The sequence below is a fragment of the Choloepus didactylus genome, chromosome 2, assembly GCF_015220235.1.
Source record: "Choloepus didactylus isolate mChoDid1 chromosome 2, mChoDid1.pri, whole genome shotgun sequence".
In the NCBI taxonomy this organism is placed as follows: domain Eukaryota; kingdom Metazoa; phylum Chordata; class Mammalia; order Pilosa; family Megalonychidae; genus Choloepus; species Choloepus didactylus.
In genome coordinates, this window is record NC_051308.1 from 216,910,924 (window position 1) to 216,938,068 (window position 27,145).

At 42.5% G+C, this 27,145-nt stretch overlaps 1 protein-coding gene across 2 annotated transcripts in view; it reads left to right on the forward strand.

Moving 5' to 3' along the window:
- The first annotated feature begins 14,541 nt into the window (after positions 1-14,541).
- AK2 (adenylate kinase 2) overlaps positions 14,542-27,145 on the forward strand; it is a 40,715-nt gene continuing 28,111 nt past the window's right edge. For both annotated transcript variants that reach the window (XM_037827820.1, XM_037827819.1), the window contains exon 1: positions 14,542-14,706. In XM_037827820.1, the coding sequence (XP_037683748.1) occupies positions 14,608-14,706 (99 nt within the window). In that variant the 5' untranslated portion in view covers positions 14,542-14,607. The remainder of the gene's footprint in view (positions 14,707-27,145) is intronic.

The window sequence follows — 27,145 nt, forward strand, 5'->3', positions numbered from 1 at the left end:
TTCAACTTGGCCAGTTCTTTAGAAAACCACATCTCAGTTTTGTGGATTGGGTGGCAAAGAGACAGGAAGGATGGTACAGAGATTGGGAAGTGGGTGCCAGCTCAGGTGGGGCTGTAAAGCCTGTGACGGGCACAGATGGGGGGGTGTTCTGACAGGTGGGAGGGAACTGGTCTGCTTAGTAATTAAATAAAACCCCTGAAACTCACATCCCTGCCTCCACTAAGTAAGTGAGTGGATCTTGGTGTCGTGTCTCCAGTCCAGACTCTTTACTTTAATCCCAATGAAGCATAGATCAGTTAGGATGGGTTAGATTTTGCTGCAGTAAAGAAACAACTTGGGAAAAGACACACCATGGTCATGGATCAGAAGACTTAAATATGTTAGGATGATAATGCTCCCCAAATTGATCTACAGTTTCAATGCAATTCCTAAAATTCAAAGGGAAATTCTAGGCACCTAGAAGAGTGAAAACAGTCTTGGAGAAGAAAGACAAAGACGAATGATTCATGCTTCCTGATTTCAAAATTTATTACAAAATTACAGTAATCAAGACATTATAATTCTGGCATGAGATAGACATACAGATCATTGGTATAGAATTGAGAATCCAGAAATTTTTATTAATGGTCAAAGGATACTTGACAAGGGTGCCAAGACAATAGAATGGAGAAAAACAGTCTTTTCAATAAATGGGTGCTGGGACAACTGGATATCCACACGCAAAACTGGACCTCATACCAGAGAGAAAAATTAACTCAAAATGGATTAAAGACCTAAACATAAGAATCAAAACCATAAAACTCTTAGAAGAAAATATAGGGATAAATCTTTGTGACCTTGGGCCAGGCAATAGTTTCTTAGATATGACACCGAAAGCACAAGCTACCAAAGAAAATATAAATAAACTTTATCAAAATTTAAAACTTTTATGCTCCAAAGAACACTATTAAGAATGTGGAAAGACAACCCACAAAATAAGAGAAAATATTTGTAAATAATATATCTGATAAGGCACTCGAATCTAGAATATATAAAAAAACTATTACAACTCAGTACATTAATAAAAAGACATATAACCCCATTAAAAAATGGACAAAAGATCTGAAAAGACATTGCTCCAAAGAAGATGTCTTACTGAAGATGTTCAACAAGTGCATGAAAAAATGTGCAACATCATTAGCCATCAGGACAATGAAAAACAAAATCACAATGAGTGTTCTAGTTTGCTAATGCTGCCAGCATGCAAAACATCAGAGATGGATTGGCTTTTATAAAAGGGGGTTTATTTGGTTACACAGTTACAGTCTTAAGGCCATAAAGTGTCCAAGGTAACACATCAGCAATCGGGTACCTTCACTGGAGGATGGCCAATGGTGTCTGGAAAACCTCTGTTAGGTGGGAAGGCAAGTGGCTGGCATCTGCTCCAAAGTTCTGGTTTCAAAATGGCTTTTCCCAGGACGTTCTTCTCTAGGCTGTGGTTCCTCAAAAATGTCACTCTTAGTTGCGCTTGGGGTATTTGTCCTCTCTTAGCTTCTCCGGAGCAAGAGTCTGCTTTCAACAGCCATCTTCAAACTGTCTCTCATCTGTAGCTCCTGTGCTTTCTTCAAAGTGTCCCTCTTGGCTGTAGCAACTTGCTCCTTCTGTCTGATTTTATATAATGCTCCAGTAATTTAATTCAGACCCACCCTGAATGGGCAGGCCAACACCTCCATGGAAATTATCCAATCAGAGTCATCACCACAGTTGGGTGGGGCACATCTCTATGGAAACACTCAAAGAATTACAATCTAATTAACACTGATAGGTCTGCCCACACAAGATTACATCAAAGATAATGGCATTTGAGGGGACACAACATATCCAATCTGGCACAATGAGTTACCACTTGAATGATTTTGATTAAAAAAAAAAAAGGCAGATAATAACAAGTGTTGGCTAGAATGTGGAGAAATTGAAACCCTCATAAATTGCTGGTGGAAATGTAAAATGGTGCAGCCACTTTGAAAAAAAAGTCCAGCAATTCTTCAAGTTAAACATAGTGTTACCATATGACCCAGCAATTCCACCTCTAGATATACAACCAAGGGAAACAAAAAGATATGCCCACACAAAAATTTGCATGTAACTGTTCATAGCAACTTTAGTCATCATAGCCCTAAACTGGAAACAACCCAAATATCCATCAACTGATAAATGAATAAACAAATAAAATGTGGTGTATCCATATGATGGAATAGTATTTAGCCATAAAAAGAAGTGAGTACTACATGCTACAACATGGTTGAACCTTGAAAACATTAGGCTGAGTGAAAGAGACCAGTCTCAAAAGATTACATATTATACGATTCAATTTATGTGAAAGAAAGAAAGTAGATTAGTGGTTGCCTAGGGCTGCAAGAGAGTGGTAGTAAAAAGGGGAGTGACTGCTAAGGGGTAAGGGGTTTTCCTAGGGGGTGATGAAAATGTTCTAAAATTGATTATGAGGATGGTTGCCCAACTCTGTGAATATATTAAAAACCATTGAATTGTGCACTTTAAATAAATGAGTTGTATGATATGTAAATTATATCTCAATAAAGCTGTTATATAAAAAAAGATATACAACTGGGAAAACCTCAGTGGCTTAAAACAACAAAATAATTTCCTTGCTCATGTTGCACGTCCATCTTGAGTCAACTGGCAGCCTCTGCTCATGGTAGTCTCTCAAGGACTAATAGAGCTCCATCTCAACATAGGCTTCCATGACTGCAGAGGCAGGAAAAACAACATGTGGAGCCTGCACTGACTCTCAAAAGCTTCTGCCCTGAAGTGGCTTGCACATCACTTCTGCTCACGTTTCATTGGCCAAAGCAAGTCACATGCCCTCGCCCAAGTTCAATAGGACAGGGATCCACCCGTAAAGAGGAACATCAATTATTTCTGAAAAGCAGCATGGTCAACCACCAAACAAACAAACAAACAAAGCTGCTGCACCAGCTGTATGACTTCAAACAAGCCAATTAACTATTCTGAGCCTCAGTTTTCCCATCGATGAATTATGGCCAATAGTAGTTCTGACATTATAAGAGTATTGTGATAGCTCAGTCAGATTGCATATAGAATGCTGGCACAGAGCCTGGTACAGATGCTAGCTCCATAATTGGTAACTCTTATTAGGATATGGAGAAGCATGATTGCCACAAGGCTAGAGTAAAAGGGAAGTCCCGAGGTCACTTGCTTCACTGAGGCTGCAACAGTACAAACCCTGGAGCTACCATCTCTCTCTCACACACACACACTTGTAGCAGCTGGGTCCAGAGGCTGCTGCTCTGGCCTGAGAAGGCCTGGGATTTCATTTGGCCTTTGCTGGCAGAAGTAGGCAGAGCTGGCCTCCTGGCCTGCTTTGGTTCTTGACTGCCATGACCAATGAAGCAGACAAGACAGGACCATGTATATGGCCAGTCAGGCTCACCATGGTCAACATTGGATTTGGGGTTGCAGGAGTAGATCTCAGGCAGACTGAAGCCTGTCCCTCTTAAATCTGAGAAACTAACTCTGGGGTGTGTGTTTTGTACTAGTTACTTTACCTGAATATCAGGCAGGTACAATACAAATCCTGAGCAGTCAGGAGGAACTAGGAAGCAGCCAGACTTTAATGGGAGGTAGGAGCTTCTTGCACCAAGCAGAACCCTCATTTTATAGGGCAGCAGCAGCTGACATCTCAGGATAGAACCTGGTGTGGTGGTTTGAAGTTGTATGTACCTGAGAAAAACCTGTTCTTGAACTTAATCCATTCCTGTAGGTGTGAACCCATTGTAAGTAGGAGATTTTGATGAGCTTACTTCAGTCAAGGTGTGGCCCACCTCAATCAGGATGGGTCTTAATCCTATTATTGGAGTCCTTTATAAAAAGGAAAATTCATTCAGAGAAGCAAGAAGCTGAAATTCAACAGAACCCAGAAGAGAATGGAGAGGCCGCAATGTGCATTGCCATGTGACAGAGGAGCCAAGGATCACGGATTACTGGAAGCCAACCCCAGAACACCAGTCTTCAAGAAGAAAGTATCACCTTTATGATGCCTTGACTTGGGCTTTCTGTTAGCCTCAAACCCATGAGTGAATAAACTCCCTATGTTCAGCCCGATCAATTTCATGGTATTTGCTTGAGCATCCCAGGAAACTAAAACACCTAGGAAGACCTAATCCACCCAACCTTCCATCTGGGAGCATGCACCTTGTCTCCTGCTTGGTGGAGTCCAAACAGATAAGTGTCAATACCTGAGACTATGAAAGAAAGTGGACATTCCTTAATTCTGTTGGTAATTTTCTGTTAATCACATCACTATCCTGATGGGACACCCGGTCTACATGGACTTCTCCATGGCAGCAACATGGAGGAGACCCTGGAGGCTGCAGGGAGGTCATCCAGAAGGCTGTTGCAGTAATCTTGGGGTGCATAAGGTGGGGTGGGGTGGGGTGGCCTGAGTTGATGCAGTAGCAAGGAGGATGGGGGGAAGGAGATAGAAAGGGCAGGACTTGGTGACAACTTGGATCTGGAAAGAGAGAGGGGAAGGAAGGGGTCAAAGCTGACTCTCAGGACTGCTTTAGGAAAGATGTTTAAAACACCACACCAAATGTAACTTGGCAGCAAAATCTGACCTGAAGACATGACTATTTTCAATTATTTATACCATATATTTTACTGCAAAAATATTAATGTGTTTTATTACCTGGTTCTGTGCCCAGACCATACTAGGGGTAGTATGTTCCATAACGTATAGTGTATACCCTGTATCTCCTTTTTCACAAGTCTGAAAAAAAATTCTCAATTCTGATTCATATCTGGGTTTAGATGAGGGATCTTGGACCTGTAACAATGGCAGCAGCAGCAGCTAACCCTGGCACTGGGCTCCTCCTCGAGGGCACATGAGGATGTCCTTGTTCCTATTTGTTTTCCAGTCGCCTGTCCACAGAGATCCCTGCTGCAAGCTCCTGTACCTCCTCAGGGGCTCCTTATACCTCCTCAAGGTCTCGTCTAATCCACCGGTCACTGGTGCCCCCACTCCAAGCCACAACATGCAGAAGCACATTCTGCTGCCCTTGGTAGCTCATTGAGGCACAAGGAGACTTGTGGATGTGTCTCAGCTCCTCGGCCTTGCTCTGCAGCGTGGGGTGGAGGTGGAGGCTCTGAAGTGTGTTTTCCTGGGCTTCCCCAATGTACAGAGAGAAAGAGAGTGAGACAGAAGTGAGGGATCCTCCTCTGCCCTAGGATTTCCCAAACCTACCTGGGGATCATATCATTGCCACTCCCCACCCCACCCACCTCCAGAGCAGTGAGGGGCAAGTCACAGAACCCCTTTGCAGTGATCCACAGACTTTCTGACTCTCTTCTTCCCTCTGGGGTGGGGAAGTGACTCTGTTTCTTCTAAATTGTTTTCTTGGGGCAGGACCTCAGTTTTTAGAACCCCAAAACTGAGACTCTCTCTCTTTTGTTCTTTGCCTTTCCTCATGTCATTCCTCCCGAGGCACAAAGATGGAAACCTGTGGTTGCAGAAAGAGCTAACATTAAAAACTAAACATGATATTCAGGTCCACAGATAAACAGGATGTCCCCTTCTAAAAGAAATCTCACCTTCCACTTGGCCACCCCCACAGGTTACCAGCTCTCCTGGCTCTCCTTTCCTTGAAAAGCCTCAAGAAGATGGGATTTCCAATCACACCTCCCTCACCTCAACCCAACCCCCACCCTGACCTCCAACTGTAGCTGTTCCCTTGTTAAAGAGCATCGACAAACTCCTTGGGGCCAAGTCCAAGGGGTTTCTCTCAGTCCTCATCTTCTCTGACTTCTCCATGAAGGCAGGCTGTATTATTATGCAAGAACACCATCAACTTTGCTGGCTCCTCTTTCTTCTCACTCCCAAGTGTTGGGCTCTTATAATGAGTTGAATTGTGTCCCCCCAAAATTCATGTCCACTTGGAACCTCAGAATGTGACCTTATTTGGAAACAGGGTGTTTGTAGATGAAATTCATTAAGATAAGGCCATGTTGGATTAGGTGGGTCCTTAATCCAATGACTGGTGTTCTTAGAAGAAGAGAAAACAGAGACACAGACAGACACATGGAGGATTGTCATGTGACCACAGAGGCAGAGATGAGAAGGGTGCATCTCCAAGCCAAGGAATGCTGGTAAATACCAGAAGCTTGGAGACAGGCAGGAAGAGGTTCTTCCCCAGAGACTTCAGAGGGAAATCTGGCCCTGAGGACAACCTGATTTCAGACCTCTAACCTCTGGAAACATGAGAGAATCACTTTCTGTTGTTTTTTAGCCACCCAGTTTGTAGCAATTTGTTATGTCAGCCCTAGGAAACAAATACACTCCAGTAGTCTTCATTCTCTTTTTCTCTCTATCCTCTCCCAGGATGAACTCATCAGCTTTGTGGCGTTGGTGCTCACCTTTATGCAGGTATTAACAGTTAACATTTACTGAGTGCTTGTCATGAGTAAGGCACTGTGTTAAATACTCTACTTCCATCATCTAATTCAATATTCCCTATGACTTGGGAGGCAGGCATCAGTCATCCTCATTTTGCAAAGAGGAACTGAGGTCCATTGGGGTTGGATGACTTGTGGGTACCAGGATGCCCAAATAATTGTGGCTTAACCATCTCAAGCAGTCCACAGGAAAGTGAGACCAGGTTGCTTAATTCAGCAGCTCAGGATGTCACAATCTAGGTCTACTTCCCCTCAAAGAGTCTCTCAGCTCTTCCCTGACAGTCCCAAGACGGCAGTTACAGCCTAGAGCATTGTATGCCCCCTCAACACCCACAGGTAGGCAGGAAGGGAGCTTGTCCTCCTGGGCTTTACTAGAGAGGAAAGTCTTCCCCAGAAGCCCCAAGAAGGACTTCCCCTAAGTCCCTCCTCCGCACCCGCTTCTGTCTTCCCTTACCTTCTTGAGTTGTAACTCCAGTCAAGCTGGCCCACTCTTGGTTTTGTACTAATTATGGTTTTTGGTGGCTAACTATGCAGTGAAGGAATTTATTGAATAATGTGGAATGCACAGGAATTCCAAAGATGGTGTTCTAGTTTGCTAATGCTGCCAGAATGCAAAACACCAGGGATGGATTGGCTTTTAAAAAAGGGGGTTTCTTTGGTTACACAGTTGCAGTCTTAAGGCCATAAAGTGTCCAAGGTAACACATCAACAATCAGGGTACCTTCACTGGAGGATGCCCAATGGTGTCCGGAAAACCTCTGTTAGCTAGGAAGTCACATGACTGGCGTCTGCTCCAAAGTTCTGGTTTCAAAATGGCTTTCTCCCAGGACGTTCCTCTCTAGGCTGCAGTTCCTCAAAAATGTCATTCTTAGTTGCTCCTGGGGTGTTTGTCCTCTCCTAGCTTCTCCAGAGCAAGAGTCTGCTTTCAACAGCCAACGTGAAACTGTCTCTCATCTGTAGCTACTCTCTCAGGTTGGCTATAGCTCATCTTCAAACTGTCACTCTCAGCTGCACTGTGTTCCCTCTGCCCGTCAGCTCATTTATATGGCTCCACTGATCAATGCCTACCCTGAATGGGTGGGGTCACGCCTCCATGGAAATTATCTAATCAGAGTTATCACCTACAGTTGGGTGGGGCACATTTCCATGCAAACAACCTAATCCAAAAGTTCCAACTTAATCCCCACTAATATGTCTGCCCCACAAGATTGCATCAAAGAATATGGCCTTTTCTGGGGGACATAATACATTCAAACCAGCACAGATAGGTAGACACCAAAAGCAATTAGACTAAAATTTCAGCCAAAGAATGGCACAGGGAAAGCCTGGTTTGAATGGCCACTACTGACCATTGGCCAATTCTACTGCTGCTGAGCTCTCAGGCTGTATTAGTTAGGGTTCTCTAGGGAAACAATCAATGAGCGACATCTATAAATATAAGATTTATAAAAGTGTCTCACGCAACTGTGGGTATGAATAAGTCCAAATTCTATAGGGCAGGCAGCAAACTGGCAACTCCAGTGAAGATGTTTGATGAACTCCTCAGGCAGTGAACTGGCAACTTCAAAGAACGTGTTCAATGAACACCTCAGGAACGAACTGGCAACTTTGATGAACTCCTTAGGAAATGTTTCGCTGGTTAGCCAAAGAAGTGAAGGTTCTCTATCTGTTTTGCTTAAAAGTCTTCAACTGATTAGATTAAATCCAGCTGATTACATTCTCTGATTGTGGAAGACACACCCTTCGTGGTGTAATCAGTCACAGCTGCAACCAATTGACTGATAATTTAATAAATCAGCCTTCTGGTTTATTAACCAGCCACAAATGTCCTTGCAGTAATGGCTAGGCCAGTGCTTGCTTGACCAGACACCTGGGTACCATCATTTGGCCAAGGTGACACATGAACCTAACCATCACACAGGCTTTCGCTCAAAGGTCAAAGTTTTGTTAAGGAATATCACACTGGCCAAACTGAGTCATGTCCTCACTCCCCTGATGCCAGGAAGGTGGGCAAGATTCTGTCTTTCAGATTCTGTAGAGTGAGATGTGGGAGTTTTCCCCCAAGTCCCTTCCAAAGAAGATTCCCAAAACATAAGAGAAGTGTTCCTCTGCTGAGCACCACAGGCCCCCCAAACTTGCCATATTCTCTCTTGCCTCCAGGTGTTTGCACATGCTACTCCCTTTGTCTGGACTATCCCTCCCCTTCCCCTTCTCTAGGCAAATCCTCCTTGTCCTTACGGTTTCATCTCAGATGTCATTTCCCCTCAAATCTGAACAAGGTGTTCCTCCAATGTGTTCCCAATGCAGCCTGTACTTTCCCCAGTATAGCATCCACCACGCCATACTGTAATCAAAAACAGCTTACTTAGTTTGCCAGGTGTGCCAGTTTGAATGTATTATGTTCCCCAAAACGCCATTATCTTTGATGCAATCTTGTGTGGTCAGACGTATCAGTGTTGATTAGATTGTAATTCTTTGAGTGTTTCCATGGTGATGCAACCCACCCAACTATAGACGATAGCTCTGATTAGATAATTTCCATGGAGGTATGGCCCTTCCCATTCAGTGTGGGCCTTGATTAGTTTACTAGAGCACTATAGAAGCTCAGACAGAAAGAGCGAGCTTGCTACAGCAAAGAGGGACACTTTGAAGAACACACAGGAGCTGAGGGAGGAGCTGCAGCTTACAGAGACATTTTGGAGACGGCCTTTGAAAGCAGACTTTTGCTCTAGCAAAGCTAAGAGAGGACAAATGCCCCAAGAGCAATTAAGAGTGACATTTTTGAGGAGATGTAGCCTAGAGAGGAACATCCTGGGAGAAAGCCATTTTGAAATCAGAACTCTGGAGCAGACACCAGCCATGTGCCTTCATAGCTAACAGAGGTTTTCCGGATGCCATGGGCCATCCTTCAGTGAATGTACCCCCTTAGCTTGGACACTTTATGGCCTTAAGACTGTAACTTTGTAGCCAAATAAACCCCTTTTATAAAAGCCAATCCATTTCTGGTATTTTGCGTAATGGCAGCATTAGCAAACCAGAACATCAGGGCTGCTATAACAAAGTACCACAGACTAGCTGGCTTGAACAACAGAAATGTATTGTCTCACAGTTCCGGAGGCTAGAAGTCCAAAATCAAGATGTCAGCAGGGCTGTGCTTCCTCTGAAGTCTGTAAGGTTCCAGTGATGGCTTCCCAGCAATCATCGCTTGTCTCTGTATGTCTGTCTCTCTCTCTCTCTCTCTCTCCCTCCCTCCCTCCCCCACCCCCCATCTCAGTCTCTGTATCAGTCATCTGTGTCTTTGTCCAAATTTCCTCTCCTTATAAGGACTCTAGTCATATTGATTAGGGGCCCACCCTAATCCAGTTTGGCCTCATCTTAAATAATATCTTCAAAGATCCTATTTACAAGTTCACATTCACAGCACTGGGGATTAGCTGAACATGCCTTTTGGGGGACACAATTCAATCCATAACACTTGTTTTGTTAATTTTTTTTTTTCCCATTTGACCTCAAGTGCTGTGAGGGTGGAGCCCCTGCTCAACTTGTCCACCACTGAATCCCTAGCACCAAGCACAATATTAGACAAGTAATAAGTACCCATTAAACGCACACTGAGTGAATGAATGAATGAAATGAATATTAATGTCACCACCATCCTTCCAGACACCCAGTCTCAAGATTCAAGCTTTCTCATCTCTACCTGATCTCGTGTCAAGTCCCATTAATTCTATCTCCATAACCCAGGCCCTCATTATCTTTCCCCTGGACCTTTGTGACAGTTCCCTGTGGTAGACATCTGTTGTTTCTGCCTGCTCAGTAACTCTTCCCTTTTTCCCTTTTATTTTGGAAACTGCCAACATTTTCTTTTGGGTAACTATTCCTCCTGCAGTCTTGAGGGAACTCTTAATCAAAGTACCCTCCACCATTGCCAAGGAGCGAACATGAGATCCAAGCCAAGCCCAAAATTTTAATCTTGAGTGAAATGGCACATTTATAGAAAATGATGGGAGCTGAGTCATGCAGATTGCAAAATCCATGAGAAACTGTTTGCTGGGGTTTGTGATGGCCTCACTCAAGTTTAGAACCAAATAAATAGCCACAAAAGTAAGGCAGAGGGAGACCAAATATCACCTTTATAACCAACAAAGCCGCTAGGGATGTGTCTTTAGGTCTGACGGACAAGCGGACTTACTAATAGTGGATCCTAGAACTCAACTTCCCCATCTGGTCTCAGGCAGTGCTGGAAAATCATAGTCCTCCTAGTGAGGACCAGAACATGGAAAACTTCGGGCATTGAAGAACAGAGCAAAAAAAAACATGCTTCAAATAAGACAGGCAGATCTCAAAGAGAAAGAGAACAATTTCTGAGTTGACTCAGTTCTTTCTCCCCAAACTCACTGATCAGGTAAGGCCCTCCTCCTCTGGGGAGTAATAGGTGGGTGAGGGGGCAGGACAAGACAAAAAAGTGTTACTCTAAAAGAAGTCCTTCCACCTGGAAAAAGCTGGTGTAGGGAATAAATGTCCCCCCACCCCCAGCACTGTCCACCTGTTCTTAACATCTAGATTTCCCAGGGCAGCCCTAGCTCTATCATTCCTAAGGCCTCTGGTTGCTCAACTATGTCTTCCCAATGAATTCCTTCTTGCTTAATGTAGCCAGAGTCTGTTTCTGTGGCTTGCAATCAAAGCACATGTATTAGTTAACCATCGCTGCTGTAACAAATCACCACAAATTACTTGGCTTTAGAGCAACACAAATTTATTACCTTACAGTTCTGGGAGTCAGAAGCTCAAAATGGTATTACAGGGCTCAAATCAAGATATCAGCAGGGATGCATTCCTTCCAGAGTCTCTAGGGGATAATCTGTTTCCTTGCCTTTTCCAGCTTCTAGAGGCTTCCTGCATTCCTTGGCAGGAATCACATCACATTGATCTCTGCTTCCATTGTCACATTTCCTTTCCTGATTCTCCTGCCTCCCTCTTTCCCTAGTGAGGACGCTTGTGATTACATTGGGCCCACTCAGATAACCCAGGATAATTTCCCCAACTCAAGATCCTTAACCTAATCACATCTGCAAAGTCCCTTTTGCCATGTAAGGTTGCATATTCACAGGTTCCAGGATTAGGATTGGACATTTTTGGGCAGGGAGCACAAAACATTGACAGAAATACTTAACTTTTCTCACACTCACCCCTTTTTCTCCTCTCCAGTCTGTCCTGCAAGAGATATAAAGATAAAATGTGAATCTGATCATCACTTCCCTAACAAAGAAACTTCCTGATTCCCCGAAGTCCACTTGATAAAACCCACAGCACACCTAACTGACTCCCACCTCTGAAGGTTTGCTCCGAATGGTCTCTCAACCTGAAATGTCCTGCACTCCTACCCCAAAACCAAATCCCCTCCATCGTTCAAGGTCCTTCTGTTTCACAAAGATGTCCCTGATCCCTCTAGCTGGACTGTGAGCTCCATGCTGGAAGATTCTGCCTGTCTGGTTTCCTTCCAGTGCTGGACACCGTCCAGTCAGGGCTGAGTTCCAATCTCAGTTCAGCCAAGGTTAGGCACGGGACTTGGGCAAGGCACTTAGCTTTTCTGTGCCTTAGTCTCCTCGATTTAAAAAATGTAGATAATAACAGCAGTTACCTCATACACAGGTTGTTGTGAGAATTAAATGAGATGATTCATGTAAAGCACTTAGCACTGTGCTTGGCATATAGTACTTGATAATAGGTGGATGGTGGCAGTTATCATTAATAATTAATACTGCTGAGTAAATAAATGAATGAGATACCCCCTCCTTCTCCTGGGCTATCAGGAGCCCTTAGTATGCCCCAAAGCCTACAACATTTAAAAAATAATAATATACTTTATTTCTAAAGCAGATTTAAGTTTACAGAAAAATGTGCAGAAATTGCAGAGTTCCCATAATACCTCCCTCAATATATATAGTTTCCCCTGATATGAACATCTCCCATTAGCATGGTATATTTGTTACAATTGATGAATCAGTAGTGATACATTTTTATTAACTAAAGTCCATGATTTACATTAGGATTCACTCTTTGCATTATACAGTTCTACGGGCTTTGAAAAATGCCTGATGTCTTATATCCATCATTACAGCATCACACAGAACAGCTTTGCTGTCCTAAAATTGCCCTCTGTACTACCTATTCATCCCTCCTCCTCTCCCCCAGAACCCATGGCAGCCATTGATCTTTTTCTCTCTCTTTTTTAAAATTTTTATTGTAGCAACATAAATAAAACACAAAATTCGCCTTCTTAACCATTTTTAAGTGCACAGTTCAGTGGTATTAATCACATTCACAATTTTGTGCCACCATCACCACCATCCATCACCAAAACTTTTTCATCACCCCAAAGAGAAACTCTGCCCTTTAAGCAACATTTCCCCAGGTCCCCCTCCCCAGCCCCTGGCAATGTCTTGTCTACCATCTGTCTCTTTGAATACAGAGATATGAATACAATATTTGTTCTTTTGTGTTAGGACATTTTTTCAATTGAATAAATAAATCTTACACTTTGGGTATTTATGGGTAGTCTTATTGCTTTCCCTCCTGAGGGTCCATGCCTGGTCAGAATCACCATAGGGATGGGTGGCAAGAGGGGAACGCTGTTCCTACACCCCTTGCCTGGTGCCCTACTCACAGCAAACCTTAACAGACTCTGGTCTTATTGAATTGAAGTGAATTTGGGCCATGAAGAAGCTCCCACCAGAGGAAATGTTGTTACTCTTCATCCCTTCCCCATAAGCCCTGGGATCTCTGGGGCACAAGCTCAACACCCCCAGCCTGAGTGGAACTGTTGTGCGGCTTTGGGCTGGTCATCACATATCTAGTCTTCAGTTTCCTTTCTGATATATGGGCATAACCACCCTGCTCCTTTAACGTCTCTGGGAGGATCTGACAAGATGAAGCAGGCACCTTGTAAAAAGTCCAGTGTGGTGATGAGGACATGAATGTTAACTGCTTCTCTGTGGTAAAGTAGAAGAGACCACTGTTAAAGGAACAGCAAATTCATCACTGGATTATGAGCCTGTGGGGAAAACATAATTGTTTCATAATCACACTCTCTACAAAAGGTTCAAAGGGGCCTTCCGGGCTGGTTTTGCCCAGCCTTCAGGGGTTGCTTCATAATGGGTGTGGACAGAACTTTCACACACAAAAAAGCTGTAGAAATTATTTTCCCTTCCAAGGGAGGATCATCTCTTTTGAGAAAAACTTTCTTTTTCATATTTAAAAAAGTCGTAGTTTTTTTCTTCTTACAAGGGCCATACCTGCTTATTACAGAATTCATTATAGAGCTTTTCAAATATATAAAAATGTACAAAGGGGAGTTCCTGTAATAACACTACACGAAGATCATCGCTTGTAACTATCCAACAAAACTGGGATTTTGTTGTAACTGCAATTTTGTATCCTGCTTGGTGAACATTTTCCCACGTGATTGGTCTTACACAATGGGGGGATTCCAGTATACAAACACATTGCAATTTATTTAACCAGTCTCTTCTTGTTGGACATTTGGGGTACTGCCTTTTTTTTTTTCTTTCTATCATAAATGCTGCCATTAACATCTTTGTTACATAACCTTTGCACGTATCACTGATTATGTCCTTTCAATTCCTGGAGGCGGAATTGTTGGGCCAAAGGGCATTTGATACATACTGCCAATTTGTCTAAATGATTTTTACCCATTTACATTCCCATAGTTGCCCAGTACTCTAGAGTTGCTGGCATCAGAAACTGCCAAATGCCTCACCAGAACTCCCAGCGTGGCCCCTGGCCTTCTTTCCCCAGTTCCCGCCTACTCCACACACCCACCGCGACAGCCACAAGCCGCCCCGACCCCTCGGCCATGATGACCCTCCCCTTCCTTATTCCCGCACCGATTCTGTCCAATCAAAATCAGTCTTCCCCAGTATCGCGGCGTGGTTGGTAAACTGAGGTACCTGTGACTCTCGGGGGCGGGCGGAGTGGGCTGACGGACATGGCGACCGGCCAGTGTGAGCGCGGAGCGGGGCGTGCGTGGCGTGCGTGGCGTGCGTGGAGAACTGGCTTGGAAGCGCTGGACTTGCGAGGCGTGCGGTTGTGCGGCCACCAGAGGCATCCGCGGACATGGCTCCTAATGTGCCAGCGGCCGAATCGGCCGGAGAGAGCCCTAAAGGCATTCGGGCCGTGCTGCTGGGGCCGCCCGGGGCTGGCAAGGGTACTCAGGTGAGCGGCAGGTCGGGCCCGGTGTAGGAGCGGAACTCCAAGGTCAGGGCGGCCGGAGGTCCGGATGCCTGTTTCTCGCCCGGGAGCGGAGCTGCGGGCTGTGGAGGCCCGGGCTTTGGGCGCTGAGGCTTGGGCGCTTTGGGGGGGAGGATGGGGGTAGGGGTAGGGGGGAGGATGGGGGGAGGGGTGGTGAGGCGGTGTGCGAGAGAGCTGTGGTCGTGGTCTCGGGTTCCGGCGAAGTTTAGGGGAGGCTCCATATTTCAGGTCGGGGAGTGTTAGGATTGGGGTTCTTGAGGAATCTAAGTTTGAGGAGTCGTGTCAGGGGATCCGAGGCTGATTTAGTGGTTAAAGGCTGAGAGGTGTGGGAGGTTATGTTGAGTCCCGGACTGAGACATCTGGAGCTGAGTGGAGGCAGGAAGCTTTTATGGCCCAATTTCCTGCAAGTTGGGGGTGGATTGTCCAGAATCACGGTTACCGTCCAGGCATTAGGGGTGAGAGAACCTTTTCGTTTGTGATTAATTACGGGGGGGGGGGGTGGGGAGGTGGGGAGCGACTCCACCTCTTGATGCAGAGTGGCGACTCCACCTCTTGATGCAGAGTGGCATATGTGTTGACGAGAAGAAATGGCTAGAGAAGCGAGGTAACCTCGAGTGAGTCGCTTACGTTGGGTGATGGGAGAGAAAGCCTAGGTAGGGCCCTGTTCGTTGAAAGCTGGGGATGGGTGTGTAGAACAGGCTTGTAGTAAGCCTGGGGAGCCATGGGGGTTCTGGTAAGCCACAGAACCTTTTAACAGTACCCGTGTTAAGATAGGGAATGCTAATGGGGCTCTGGGTAGAGTTGGGATCTGGGACCACTGTCTATACCTGGAGGGGCTAAGCAGCTCAGATGACTCAAATAATTTTAGGTGGAAGGGAACTTGAGAATTTGATCCCCTCAATATGTAGGTAAGAAAATTGGGCCAGAGAGGTCAGTGGCTTTCCCAAGTTAGGGGAGTTGGTGTCAGGGAGCCTGGGACCTTAGCCACGGAATGCCAGAGGATTGGAGTTGGAAGCTTCCCCTGCCCTAGCTGTGGGAGGTCATATGTGGTATCTGGATCTCTCCAGATGTGGGACATTTGGGGCATAGATCAGGGTCAGAATTTATGGTCTCATTTAGGATTTGGAAACCCATAGATTAGGTTATCAATGTTCTCTTCTTCTTAAGATCTGTCATTGCTTGTTTTTAGGTTCTAGAGGGGGAATTCCTGAAAGCTCTCAGCCCCCAAGTGAATGGAGGGATCTGGGGACCGCTCTGTGCCCACTCTTCACTTCCTAGCGCCTGCCAAGATTGCAAAGTCTTGGCGAACAGATCATCTTATTCGTTCTTGGCCAACCTACACCCTCCCCTCCCTTTTCCACCCCCGTGGCACCCAGCACATTACTTGGCACTTGGTGGATTTGCTATAAATGGAGAATGACATAGATTAATGTGGATGATGAAACAGAACATCTGGGAGACTGTTTGTCCCTGTGTCTTTGCGTTTTACATTTGGACACTAGGTCAGGAAGGACCACTCTCCCTTTCTTTTCATAGCCTGAGTGGATTCTTTCTCACAGCTCCCCCATTACCTAATCTTGTCCTCAGTGATACTGACATTTCTCCTCTCTGCTATTGCTGCCACCTTCGGTTATTAAGTAACCTGCAGCCCATGGATGTTTAATCCCGCACTCTGCCAGACTTTTGCTGTTAGTGACCACGTATAAAGGGTAGCTCAAGTGCATTGACTTTTTTTTTCTCAGCTCATTTTGAAGTTAATAATTTGAGTAGTTGTGAAGTGGCCAACCCATGCCAGTGCTATGGCAAGGGCATACAGGGACTTTATAGTCTGTTATTTAACTTGTGAGCCTCAGTGTTCCCACCTGGAAAATGAGGATACCTGTCTTACTCATTCAACATTTCATGAGCACCTACATCAGACAGAAAGCAGAACAAGACTGATAAGGTCCTTGCCCACTTAGACTACAAGTTCACAAGGATATTGGACAATTAGGTTTTATGTGTGTTTAAAGCACCCATAAATACATAGATCAAAACCTGGCACATAGTAGGTGCTCCGTAAATATTCATTCCCCCTCCCCTCATCTCTGATGTACATTAATGTAAAACATGACTCCTTCAGGAACTTTTGAAGAAAATTATACCTATCAGCTGGTTTATAAAGTGCATGTATGGTGGGAGGTGGTCAGAGAAGCCTTTCTGAAGTAGCAGATATGTGATTAGAACTGGGACTTAAGAGAAGGGTTTAAGATTTACACAAGCCACTTAACCTCTATAAATCTTCCTTCCACAGTTGAGACAATTAGGAGTACTGGTTATTGTAGTTTTATGGGTTAAAAATAAACAAAGTTCACAAACCAGAGGTTTCAAAAGTTGCCACTTTCAGCAGTATTTAGCCTGCAGGTGCACCCCCCTCCCTAACTTATTATGAAGAATTTTGAATACACAAACGAAAACAGGATAGTACAGTGAGCCCATGTACCCATTATCCAGGCCCAACAACCATTAACTGGTAGTTATTCTTTCTCCCTCCACTCTCCCTTCACATGTTAATTTAAAGCAGGTCCCGGGCCTCATTACGTTTCATTTGTAAATACCTCAGTGTGTATCTCTAAAAGATAAAATTGGGGTGGGGGGGATGCAAACCCAATTTAATTTTATTTGGAAAATTGGGTTCTTGCACTTGAACAAATTTGTACCCAATAGTATTTGTTATCTATTATGTAACATTAATTTTGAATTTCATTCATTTATACTTTTTTTGAAGTCACTTGAACCAATTATCAACTAGGAATTTGTCTATTTCATCTAGGTTCTCTCTTTGTTGGCATGCAGTTGTTCATAGTATCCTTTTATATTCCTTTTTATTTCTGTGGGGTCAGTAATGTCCCCCCTTTCATTTCAGATTTTAGTTTTTTCATCCTTTTTCTTTGTCAGCCTAACTCAAAGTTTGTCAATTTTATTGATCTTCTCAAAGAACCAACTTTTTCTGTCATTGATTCTCTCTATTGTTTTTTTGTTCTTTTTAGTCTTTGTTATTTTCTTCCTTCTGCTCCCTTTGAGTTTAGTTTGCTCTGCCTTTTCTGTTACCGCCATCTGTGAGGTTAGATCTTGAATTTGAGATCTTTTCTTCTTTTTTAAATGTAAGCATTTAGAGATATAAACTTCCTTCTCAGCACTGCTTTTGCTGCATCCTATAAGTTTTGGTACGTAGTTTTCATTTGCCTCAAGATATTTTCTAATTTCCCATACAGTTTCTTTTTTGACCCGTTGGTTGTTTATGTTGTTTAATTTCCACATATTTGTGAATTTTTTTCCAGTTCTCCCTCTGTTACTGATTTCTAGCTTCATTCCATTGTAATGGGAGAAGATACAGTGTATGATCTCAATATTTTTTATTTTATTGAGACTCGTGTTGTGACCTAACTTATGGTCTGTCCTGGAGAATGGTCCATGAGCAACAGAGAAGATTGTGGATTCTGCTGCTTTGGGGTAAAGTTTTCTATATATGTCTGTTAGGTCTAGTTGGTTTATAGTATCAGTCATATGTTGTATTTCCTTATTGATGTCCTGTCTAAATGGTCTATCCATTATTGAAGTCTCCTACTATTAATGTTGAGCTGTCTATTTCTCCCTTTTACTCTGTCAGTATTTGTTTCATATATGTTAGGGCCCTGCCATTAGATGCATATATATTTATTATTGTCATATCTTCTTGTTGAGTTGACCCATTTATCTGTATATAATAACCTTCTTTGTCCCCCATAGCAATTTTTGCTTAAAGTCTGTTTTATCTGATACTCTAGCCCTTTTTATTACTATTTGTATGGCATAATTTTCCATCTTTTCACTTCCAACCTTTTTGTGTCTTTGAATTTAATGTATGTCTCTTGTAAATAGCATGTAGTTAGGTCATGCTTTTTTATCCATTCTGCCAATCTCTGCTTTTTGACTGTAGAGTTTACTCCATTTATATTTAAAGTAACTAATGATAATGCAGGACTTTCTTCTGTCATTTTACTATCTGGTTCTGATCAGTTTAATACGTTTTTGGTCCCTCAGTTCTTCGGTTAATGCCTGTTTTCATATTTATTTAATTTTTTGTATTGTACCATTTTGAATCCCTTCTCATTTCTTTCTACATATACTTTTTATGTGTTTTCTTTGCGGTTACCATGAGACTTAAGCTTAACATCCTAAATCTGTAACAATCACATTTGATTTGATACCAACTTAACTTCAATAGCATATACATGCACTGTTCCTATACCCCTCCACTCCCCCACCTTTTTGTTATACTTGTTACTAATTATGCTTTTATACCTTGTATGTCCAAAGCCATAGATTTATCATTACTTTTTATGCATTTGCATTTTAGAATCTGTAAAAGTAAAAGGTGGCGTTACATACCAAAAAATACAATAGTTACGGCCTTTAAAAATACCCATTTGTTTACCTTTAATGGAGATCTTTATTTCTTTATACCCCTTCAACCCACTGCTAGTGTCCTTTCGTTTCAGTCTGAAGAACTCCCTTAGCATCTCTTGTATGGCTGGTCTAGTGATAACAAACTCCCTCAACTTTCATTTATCTAGAAATGTCTTAGTGTCTCACTGATTTTTGAAAAACAGTCTCACCAGATATAAAATTCTTGGTTGGCAATTATTTTCTTTTAGCACTTTAAATATTTTGTCCCACTGCCTTCTTGCCTCCGTGGTTTCTAATGAGAAATCAGCACTTCTCTTTTTGGGACTCCCTTGTGCCTGACATGTTGCTTTTCTCTTGTAATTGTTAGGATCTTCTTGACCTTGGCATTCAGCAGTTTGACTACTGTATGTTTGGGCATGGTTCTCTTTGAGTTTATCCTGTTTGGAGTTCATTGGGTTCTGGAATGTGCATATTCTTATCTTTCATTAAATTTGGGAAGTTTCTTCCTATTATTTGTTCAAATGTTTCTTCTTCCCCTTTCTTCTCCTCTGGGACTCCCATAATGCATACATTGGTACACCTGATGGTGTCCCACAGGTCTTTTAGGCCCTCTTCACTTTTTTTCATTCTTTTCTTTCTGCTTCTCAGCCTGAATCATTTCAATTGTCTTGTCTTCGAGTTCACTGATTGTTTCTTCTGACAGTTCCAATATTCTGTTGAAACCCTTTAGGGAATTTTTAATTTCAGTTATTGTGGTCTTCCACTCCAGTATCTGTTTGGTTCCTTTTTAAAATTCCTTATTGGGATTCTCATATTGTTCATTCAGTGTTTTCTTAATATTCTTTAGTTCTTTCTCTTTGTTTTACCTTTATCTCCTTAGACTTATTGAGGATCGTTTTTTTTTATGTACTCATTGTCTGCTGTGTCCATATTCTGGTCTTCTTTGTTGATGGTTTTTGGATTTTTTTCCTTGTGTTGTTGGGTGGGCCATAATTTTTCCTTTTTCTTTGCTTGTTTTATAATCTTTTTTTGCACACTGTACATTTTAATGTTTTCAGGTGTTTAGATTCTGAGCTGTCTGTTCTTTAAGTTTGTATCCATCTAGTGATATGACAGATTTTCCTGAGTGCCAGGAGCTAACAAAAACAAATCAACACAAAAAACACCTTTCACTGTCTTTGCAAATTGGCTCTGTATTGGCAAGTGCTGTCCTTCAGAATTTAGCCCTGCTATCAAAAATACAAGCCTGAAGCGAATGTGAAGTTTAGGGTTCTCTCCATCTTTTCTGAGTCTGCATCTTGTCCTGGCCTTCTTCTTGCTCCTGGCCTTAGGAATTCCCCCATTTACAGGAATTTGAATGCCCCCTCTATTCCCTATGAAATAGAGTTTCTCCTTCTCTCAAGTGCTCTGTTGTATGACTTAAAGCAGATAAGACTTTGCCCTAGGCCACTTTGACTTAATTGTTTCTTTCTTTTTTTTTTTTTAATTGAGATTGTTCGCAAACCATACAATTATCCAAAGATCCAAAGTGTACAATCAGTTGCCCATGGTACCATCGTACAGCTGTGCATCCATCACCACAATTAATTTTTTTTTCAATTTTTAGAGCATTTTCATTGCTCCAGAAAAGAAATAAAGACAAGAAAAGGAAACTCAAATCCTCCCATACCCCTAATCACCCCCCCTCCATTATTAATTCATAGTTTTGGTATAGTACGTTTGTTATTGTTGATGAAAGAATGTTAAAATACTACTAACTATAGTATATAGTTTGCAATAGGTATATATTTATTTCCCATATGCCCCTCTATTATTAACATCTAGTTATAGTATCATACATTTGTTTTAGTTTATGAGAGAGTTTTCTAATATTTGTACAGTTAATCATGGACATTGTCCACCAGCAGCTTCACTGTTTTATACATTCCCATCTTTTAACTTCCAACTTTTCTTCTGGTAACATATGTGACTCTGAGTCCCTTTCCACCACCCTTCACACACCATCCAGCACTGTTAGTTATTCTCACAACGTGCTACTGTCACTTCTGTCCGTTTCCAAATGTTTAAGTTCAACCTAGTTGAACATTCTGCTCATAATAAGCAACCGCTCCCCATTCTTTAGCCTTGTTCTATATCCTGGTAACTTACATTTCATGTCTATGAGTTTACATGTTATAATTATTTCATATCAGTGAGACCCTGCAATATTTGTCCTTATGTGTCTGTCTTATTTCACTCAGTATAGTGCCCTCAAGGTTTCTTCATCAACCCATTTTTTTAAAAGATGGTTTTGTTCACACACCATACATTCTGTCCTAAGTAAACAATCACTGGTTCCCCGTATACTCACGTATTTATGTATTCAGCACCTTCGCCACTATCTATATAAGGACAGCTCCATTTCTTCCACAAAGAAGGAGGAAGAGTCAAAGAAGGTAGAGGGGCAAAAGAAAAAGAAAAAAGAGAAAAAAACATGACAGCTAGGAAGCAACAAAAGGAAAGATAGCATTAAACTAAAGTAGAATGAAGAATCAGACAACATCACCAGTGCCAGGAGTCCCATACCCTTCCCCTTTGTCCCCCGCCCATATGCATTTAGCTTTGGGTATATTGCCTTTGTTATATTAAAGGAAGCATAATATAATGTTTCTGTTAATTATAGTCTCTAGTTTGCATTGGTAGTATTTTCCCCCAATCCCACCCTATTTTTAACACCTTGCAATGTTGACATTCATTTGTTCTACCTCATGTAAAAATATATTTGTACCTTTTATTACAATTGTTGAGCACCCTAGGTTTCACTGAGTTATACAGTCCCAGTATTTATCTTTCCTCTTTCATTCTGGTGTCCCACATGGTACTAACCTTCCTCTTGCAATCATGCTCAAAGTCATCTTTGTTCAGTGTACTTACATTGCTGTGCTACTATCTCCCAAAATTGTGTTCCAAACCTCTCACTCCTGTCTTTTCCTTTCTGTCTGCAGTGCTTCCTTTAGTGTTTCCTGTAGAGCAGGTATCTTGTTCACAAACTCTTTCATTGTCTGTTTGTCAGAGAATATTTTAAGCTCTCCCTCATATTTGGAGGACAGTTTTGCCAGATATGGGATTCTTGGTTGGTGCTTTTTCTCTTTCAGTATCTTAAATATATGATCCCACTTCCTTCTTGCCTCCATGGTTTCTGTTGAGAAATCTGCACATAGTCTTATCAAGCTTCCTTTGTATGTGATGGATTGCTTTTCTCTTGCTGCTTTCAGGATTCTCTTTTTATCTTTGACATTTGATAATCTGCTTATTATGTGTCTTGACGTAGGCCTATTCAGATCTATTCTGTTTGGGGTACGCTGAGCTTCTTGGATCTGTAATTTTATGTCTTTCATAAGAGATGGGAAGTTTTCATTGGTTATTTCCTCTATTATTGCTTCTGTCCCTTTTCCCTTTTCTTCTTCTGGGACCCCCATGACACATACATTCCTGCATTTCACTTTGTCCTTAAGTTTCCGGAGACGTTGCTCATATTTTTCCATTCTTTTCTCTATCGGTTCTTTTGTGTGTAGGCTTTCAGGTGCCTTGTTCTCCAGTTCCTGAGTGTTTTCTTCTTCTACCTCTTGAGATCTGCTGTTGTATGTTTCCATTGTGTCTTTCATCTCTTGTATTGTGCCTTTCATTTCCATAGATTCTGCCAGTTGTTTTTTTTGAACTTTCAGTTTCTACCCTATGTATGCCCAGTGTTTTCATTGCACGCCTCATCTCTTTCGCCATATCTTTCCTAAACTTTTTGAATTGATTTAGGATTAGTTGTTTCAGTTCCTGTATCTCAGTTGAAGTGTAAGTTTGTTCCTTTGACTGGGCCATAACTTTGTTTTTCTTAGTGTAGGTTGTAGTTTTCTGTTGTCTAGGCATCTGATTTCCTTGGTTACCTCAATCAGGTTTTCACAGAAAAAAATGGGCTCAGGTCTTGGAAGGAGGCAATAGTATCAGATCTCCCTGAGGGTGTGTCTTAGAAGATTGATGCACCCTGTGAGGCCTCAAGTCACTGTGCTTTTCCGCCCAGCAGGTGGTGCCTGTCAGCCTGTAGTTCCAGACTGGTGTAAGGAGGTGTGGCCCATGGCTGCTTTCCCTCAGGCTCTGGGATCTGGTTCTGAATAGAAGGTGGGTAGTAGAGCTGGGCCCCACCTCTTTTTTCTTAGGGAAGATACTCCCCCTATGGAGAGGTCATTAGCATTTGAATAGTCTCTACCTTGCTATCTATCTCCATCCTTGTCCCAGTCAGAGTACTGGGAACTGAAAATGGCTGAGGCTTTGTCCACCGAGCCGAAAAAGGGACAGAAAGCCCCCTTCAGGGCCAGTCTGCGGCCACCCTCCAGCTTCCAAGGTCAGTCGTCACCAAAAGCCTCTGTGTGCTAGTTTGGAATTTGTAGCTTGTATTGAGCAGTCCACGCTTGTTAATTAAAACCCCAGTTGGAGCTGGGCTGAGCTATATTTGCTCATTCAGAGTGCTGCTCTCTAGCATTGCAAGGCTTTGCAGTTCTGGCCATGGTGGGAAGAGGCTTTTATGCTGCGATCTCGGGCATTCCTCCCAATTCAGGCTGGTGTATGATGAGTGGACAGTCACGTTTGTCCCCCTGCAGTTATTCCAGATTATTTACTGGTTGTTCCTGGTTGGTTATTAGTTGTTCCAGGGGAACAAACTAGCTTCCACTCCTCTCAATGCTGCCGTCTTCTTCTCCAACTTAATTTTTTCTTACAATTAAGCTTTAGCTGTCCATAAACTGCTTCTGCTAGCAGGGCAAGTTCTGGGAGGGCTAGCCTGAGTTTCCTAGTTCAGTGTTTCAGGCCCCCACCCAATACATTGGCACCAAGATATGGGCTCCCTAGTGTGCGCATAGGGATTACTCTGCTCCCTCCAGAACAGGGCCAGGAGCCCATAAATGGAGCGCAGGCTGGCTTCACACTGCGCTGAGGAGGGGCCCTCAAGGGCATGACATTTAAATTTCTAAATGTTCAGTCCATTTTGTGAACACTTCAAATGTGCATTTTTAAAGCTGTGTTTTCTTGATCTGGAACTTGCCTATTATGGCAGCCTTTTAACTGTTCTCCAGAATTTTGAGGAAGATGATTCCATAGGTTTTTGCTAGTTACTCAAAGATTCTGTGGGAGACTGGCACCCTGGAGCATCTTACGCCACCATCTTGGTCAATCAGAAGACTTTTACTTTTAAATACTTTAAAACTTTATAGAACAGGTCCAAAAATAATACAAACCCCATATAGAGAACTCTAGCATATCCCACCTATCAAATTTCCAGATCCACCAATTTTAACATTGTGTCAGGTTTGCTGTATCTTGTCTCTCTGTCATCTATCTTTCCATCTATTCGTCTATTTATCAGTCCATTTTCTGAATACTTACTGCTAAATTGTATACATCATGCTTCTTGAACACTTAATGCTGCCTTATGCATTTCCTAAGAAAACGGGTATTCACTCATGTAACCACCTTCACTGCAGTTATCAAATTCAACAATTTTAACATTTATATAAAGCTTACAGTCTATATTCCAGTTCTTTTCATATGTCCCAGTAATGTCCCTTTGAGCTTTTTCTCCTCCCTTTCTAGATCTCATCCAGGATCATATATTGCATTTTGTTGTCATTGTCTTTTTAGTTGCTCTTTCTTTTCTTTTTTATGGGATCATATATACAACATAAACTTTCCCATCTCAAGTGTACCATTCAGTGGAATTAATCACATCAACAATATTTTGGTACACTTACCACCTTCCAGTACTAAAACTTTCCCCTCTTCCCAAACAGAGACTCTCCCCCATTGTTCCAGTTTGCTAATGCTGCCTGTGTCAGTTTGAATGTATTATGTCCCCCAAATGCCATTATCTTTGATGTAATCTTGTGTGGGCAGACGTTATCAGTGTTGATTAGATTGGAATTCTTTGAGTGTTTCTTTGGAATGTGCCCCACCCAGCTGTGAGTGATGACTCTGATTGGATAATTTCCATGGAGGTGTAACCTCACCCATTCAGGATGGGTCTAAATTCAATCAGTGGAGCCATATAAATGAGCTGATGGGCAGAGAGAACTCATGCAGCTGTGAGTGATGTTTTGAAGAGGAACTACAGCCAAGAGGAACACTTTGAAGAAAGCACAGGAGCTGTAGAGACAGTTTGAAGATGGCCGTTGAAAGCAGACTCTTGCTCCGGAGAAGCTGAGAGAGGACATATATCCCAAGTGCAACTAAGAGTGACATTTTTGAGGAACTGGAGCCTAGAGAGGAACATCCTGGGAGAAACCCATTTTGAAACCAGAACTTTGGAGCAGATGCCAGCCATGTGCCTTCCTAGCTAACAGAGGTTTTCTGGACACCATTGGCCATCCTCCGGTGAAGGTACCTGATTGCTGATGTGTTACCTTGGACACTTTATGGCCTTAAGACTGTAACTTTGTAATCAAATAAACCCCTTTTATAAAAGCCAGTCCTTCTCTGATGTTTTGCATTCCGGCAGCATTAGCAAATTAGAACACTGCCATTATGCAAAATGCCAGAAATAGATTGGCTTTTATAAAGGGGGTTTATTTGTTTACAAATTTACAGTCCTGAGGCAATAAAAGTGTCCAAGCTAAGGCATCAACAAGAAGATAACTTCACTGAAGAATGGCCAATGGTGTCCAGAACACCTCTGTCATTTGGGAAGGCACGTGGCTGGTGTCTGCTGTTCACGGGTTACATTTTAAAACAGCATTCTCCAAAATGTCTCTGGGCTTCAGTCTGTGCTCCTCTCTCTCAGCTCCTGTGCATCCTTGCTTCTTTCTCCCAGGGCATTTCTCTCTAAGCATCTGGGGGTTCTCTCTTAGCTTCTCTGGGGCAAACTCTGGGCTAGCATCTCCAAACATCCATTTGTCTGCATCTCCAAGTATCTCTAAGCATCAGCTTTCAATGGCCATCTCCTAAATGTCTCTCTCAGCTTCTCTTGGGCTCCTTTTGTTTTTGAGCTCTTTTGTAGGACTCCAGTGATTAAATAGACCCACCCTAAATGTGTGTGGTTCATGTCTCCATGGAAATAATTTAATCAGATGTTTCACCCACAGTTGATTGAGTCACATCTCCATGGAAACACTCAATCAAAAGATTCCAACCTAATCAACACTAATACCTCTGCCCCCACAAGATTGCATTAAAGAATATGGCTTTTGGAGGGATATAATATATCCAAATTAGCACACCCATTATGCATTAACTTCCCATTCTCCCTTCCCCCTGCCACTGGCAACCTGTCCTCTAATTTCTGTCTCTTTGAGCTTGCATAATCTCTGATATTTTCTTTGTAGTTACCATAGTGCTTATATTTAACATCCTAAATCTATAACAGCCTAAATCTATAATTTGACTTCAATAGCATGCACAAACTATGTTCCTTAACCCCTCTGTCCCTCTGCCTTTATGTAGTTCTTGTCACAAATTACATGTTTATGCATTATGAGTCCAAAACCACTGATTTTATCATTACGTTGTATGCGTTTGCCTTTTAGATCTTGTAGAATGTAAAAAGTAAGAGTTACAAACCAAATATATAGTAGTACTAGCATTTATATTTACCTATGTCATTGCCCTCACTGGAGATCTTTATTTCTTCATGCAGTTTTGATCTATTCTCTAGTGTCCTTTCTTTTCAACCTGCAGAACTCTGTCTAGCATATCCTGTAGGGCTGGTGTATTGGTGACAGACTCCCTCAGCTTTTGTTTATCCCGGATGTCTTAATCTCTCTTTCAGTTTTAAGAGACCATTCTGCCAGATACAGAATTCTTGGGTGGCAATATTTTGCTTTCATCACTTTAAGTGTGTTACTCCATTGTATTTTTGCCTCCATAGTTTCTGATGAGAAATTTGCATTTAATCTCATTATTGAGGCTCCCTTATACGACATATTGCTTCTCTCCTGTGGCCTTCAGAATTCTCTCTTTA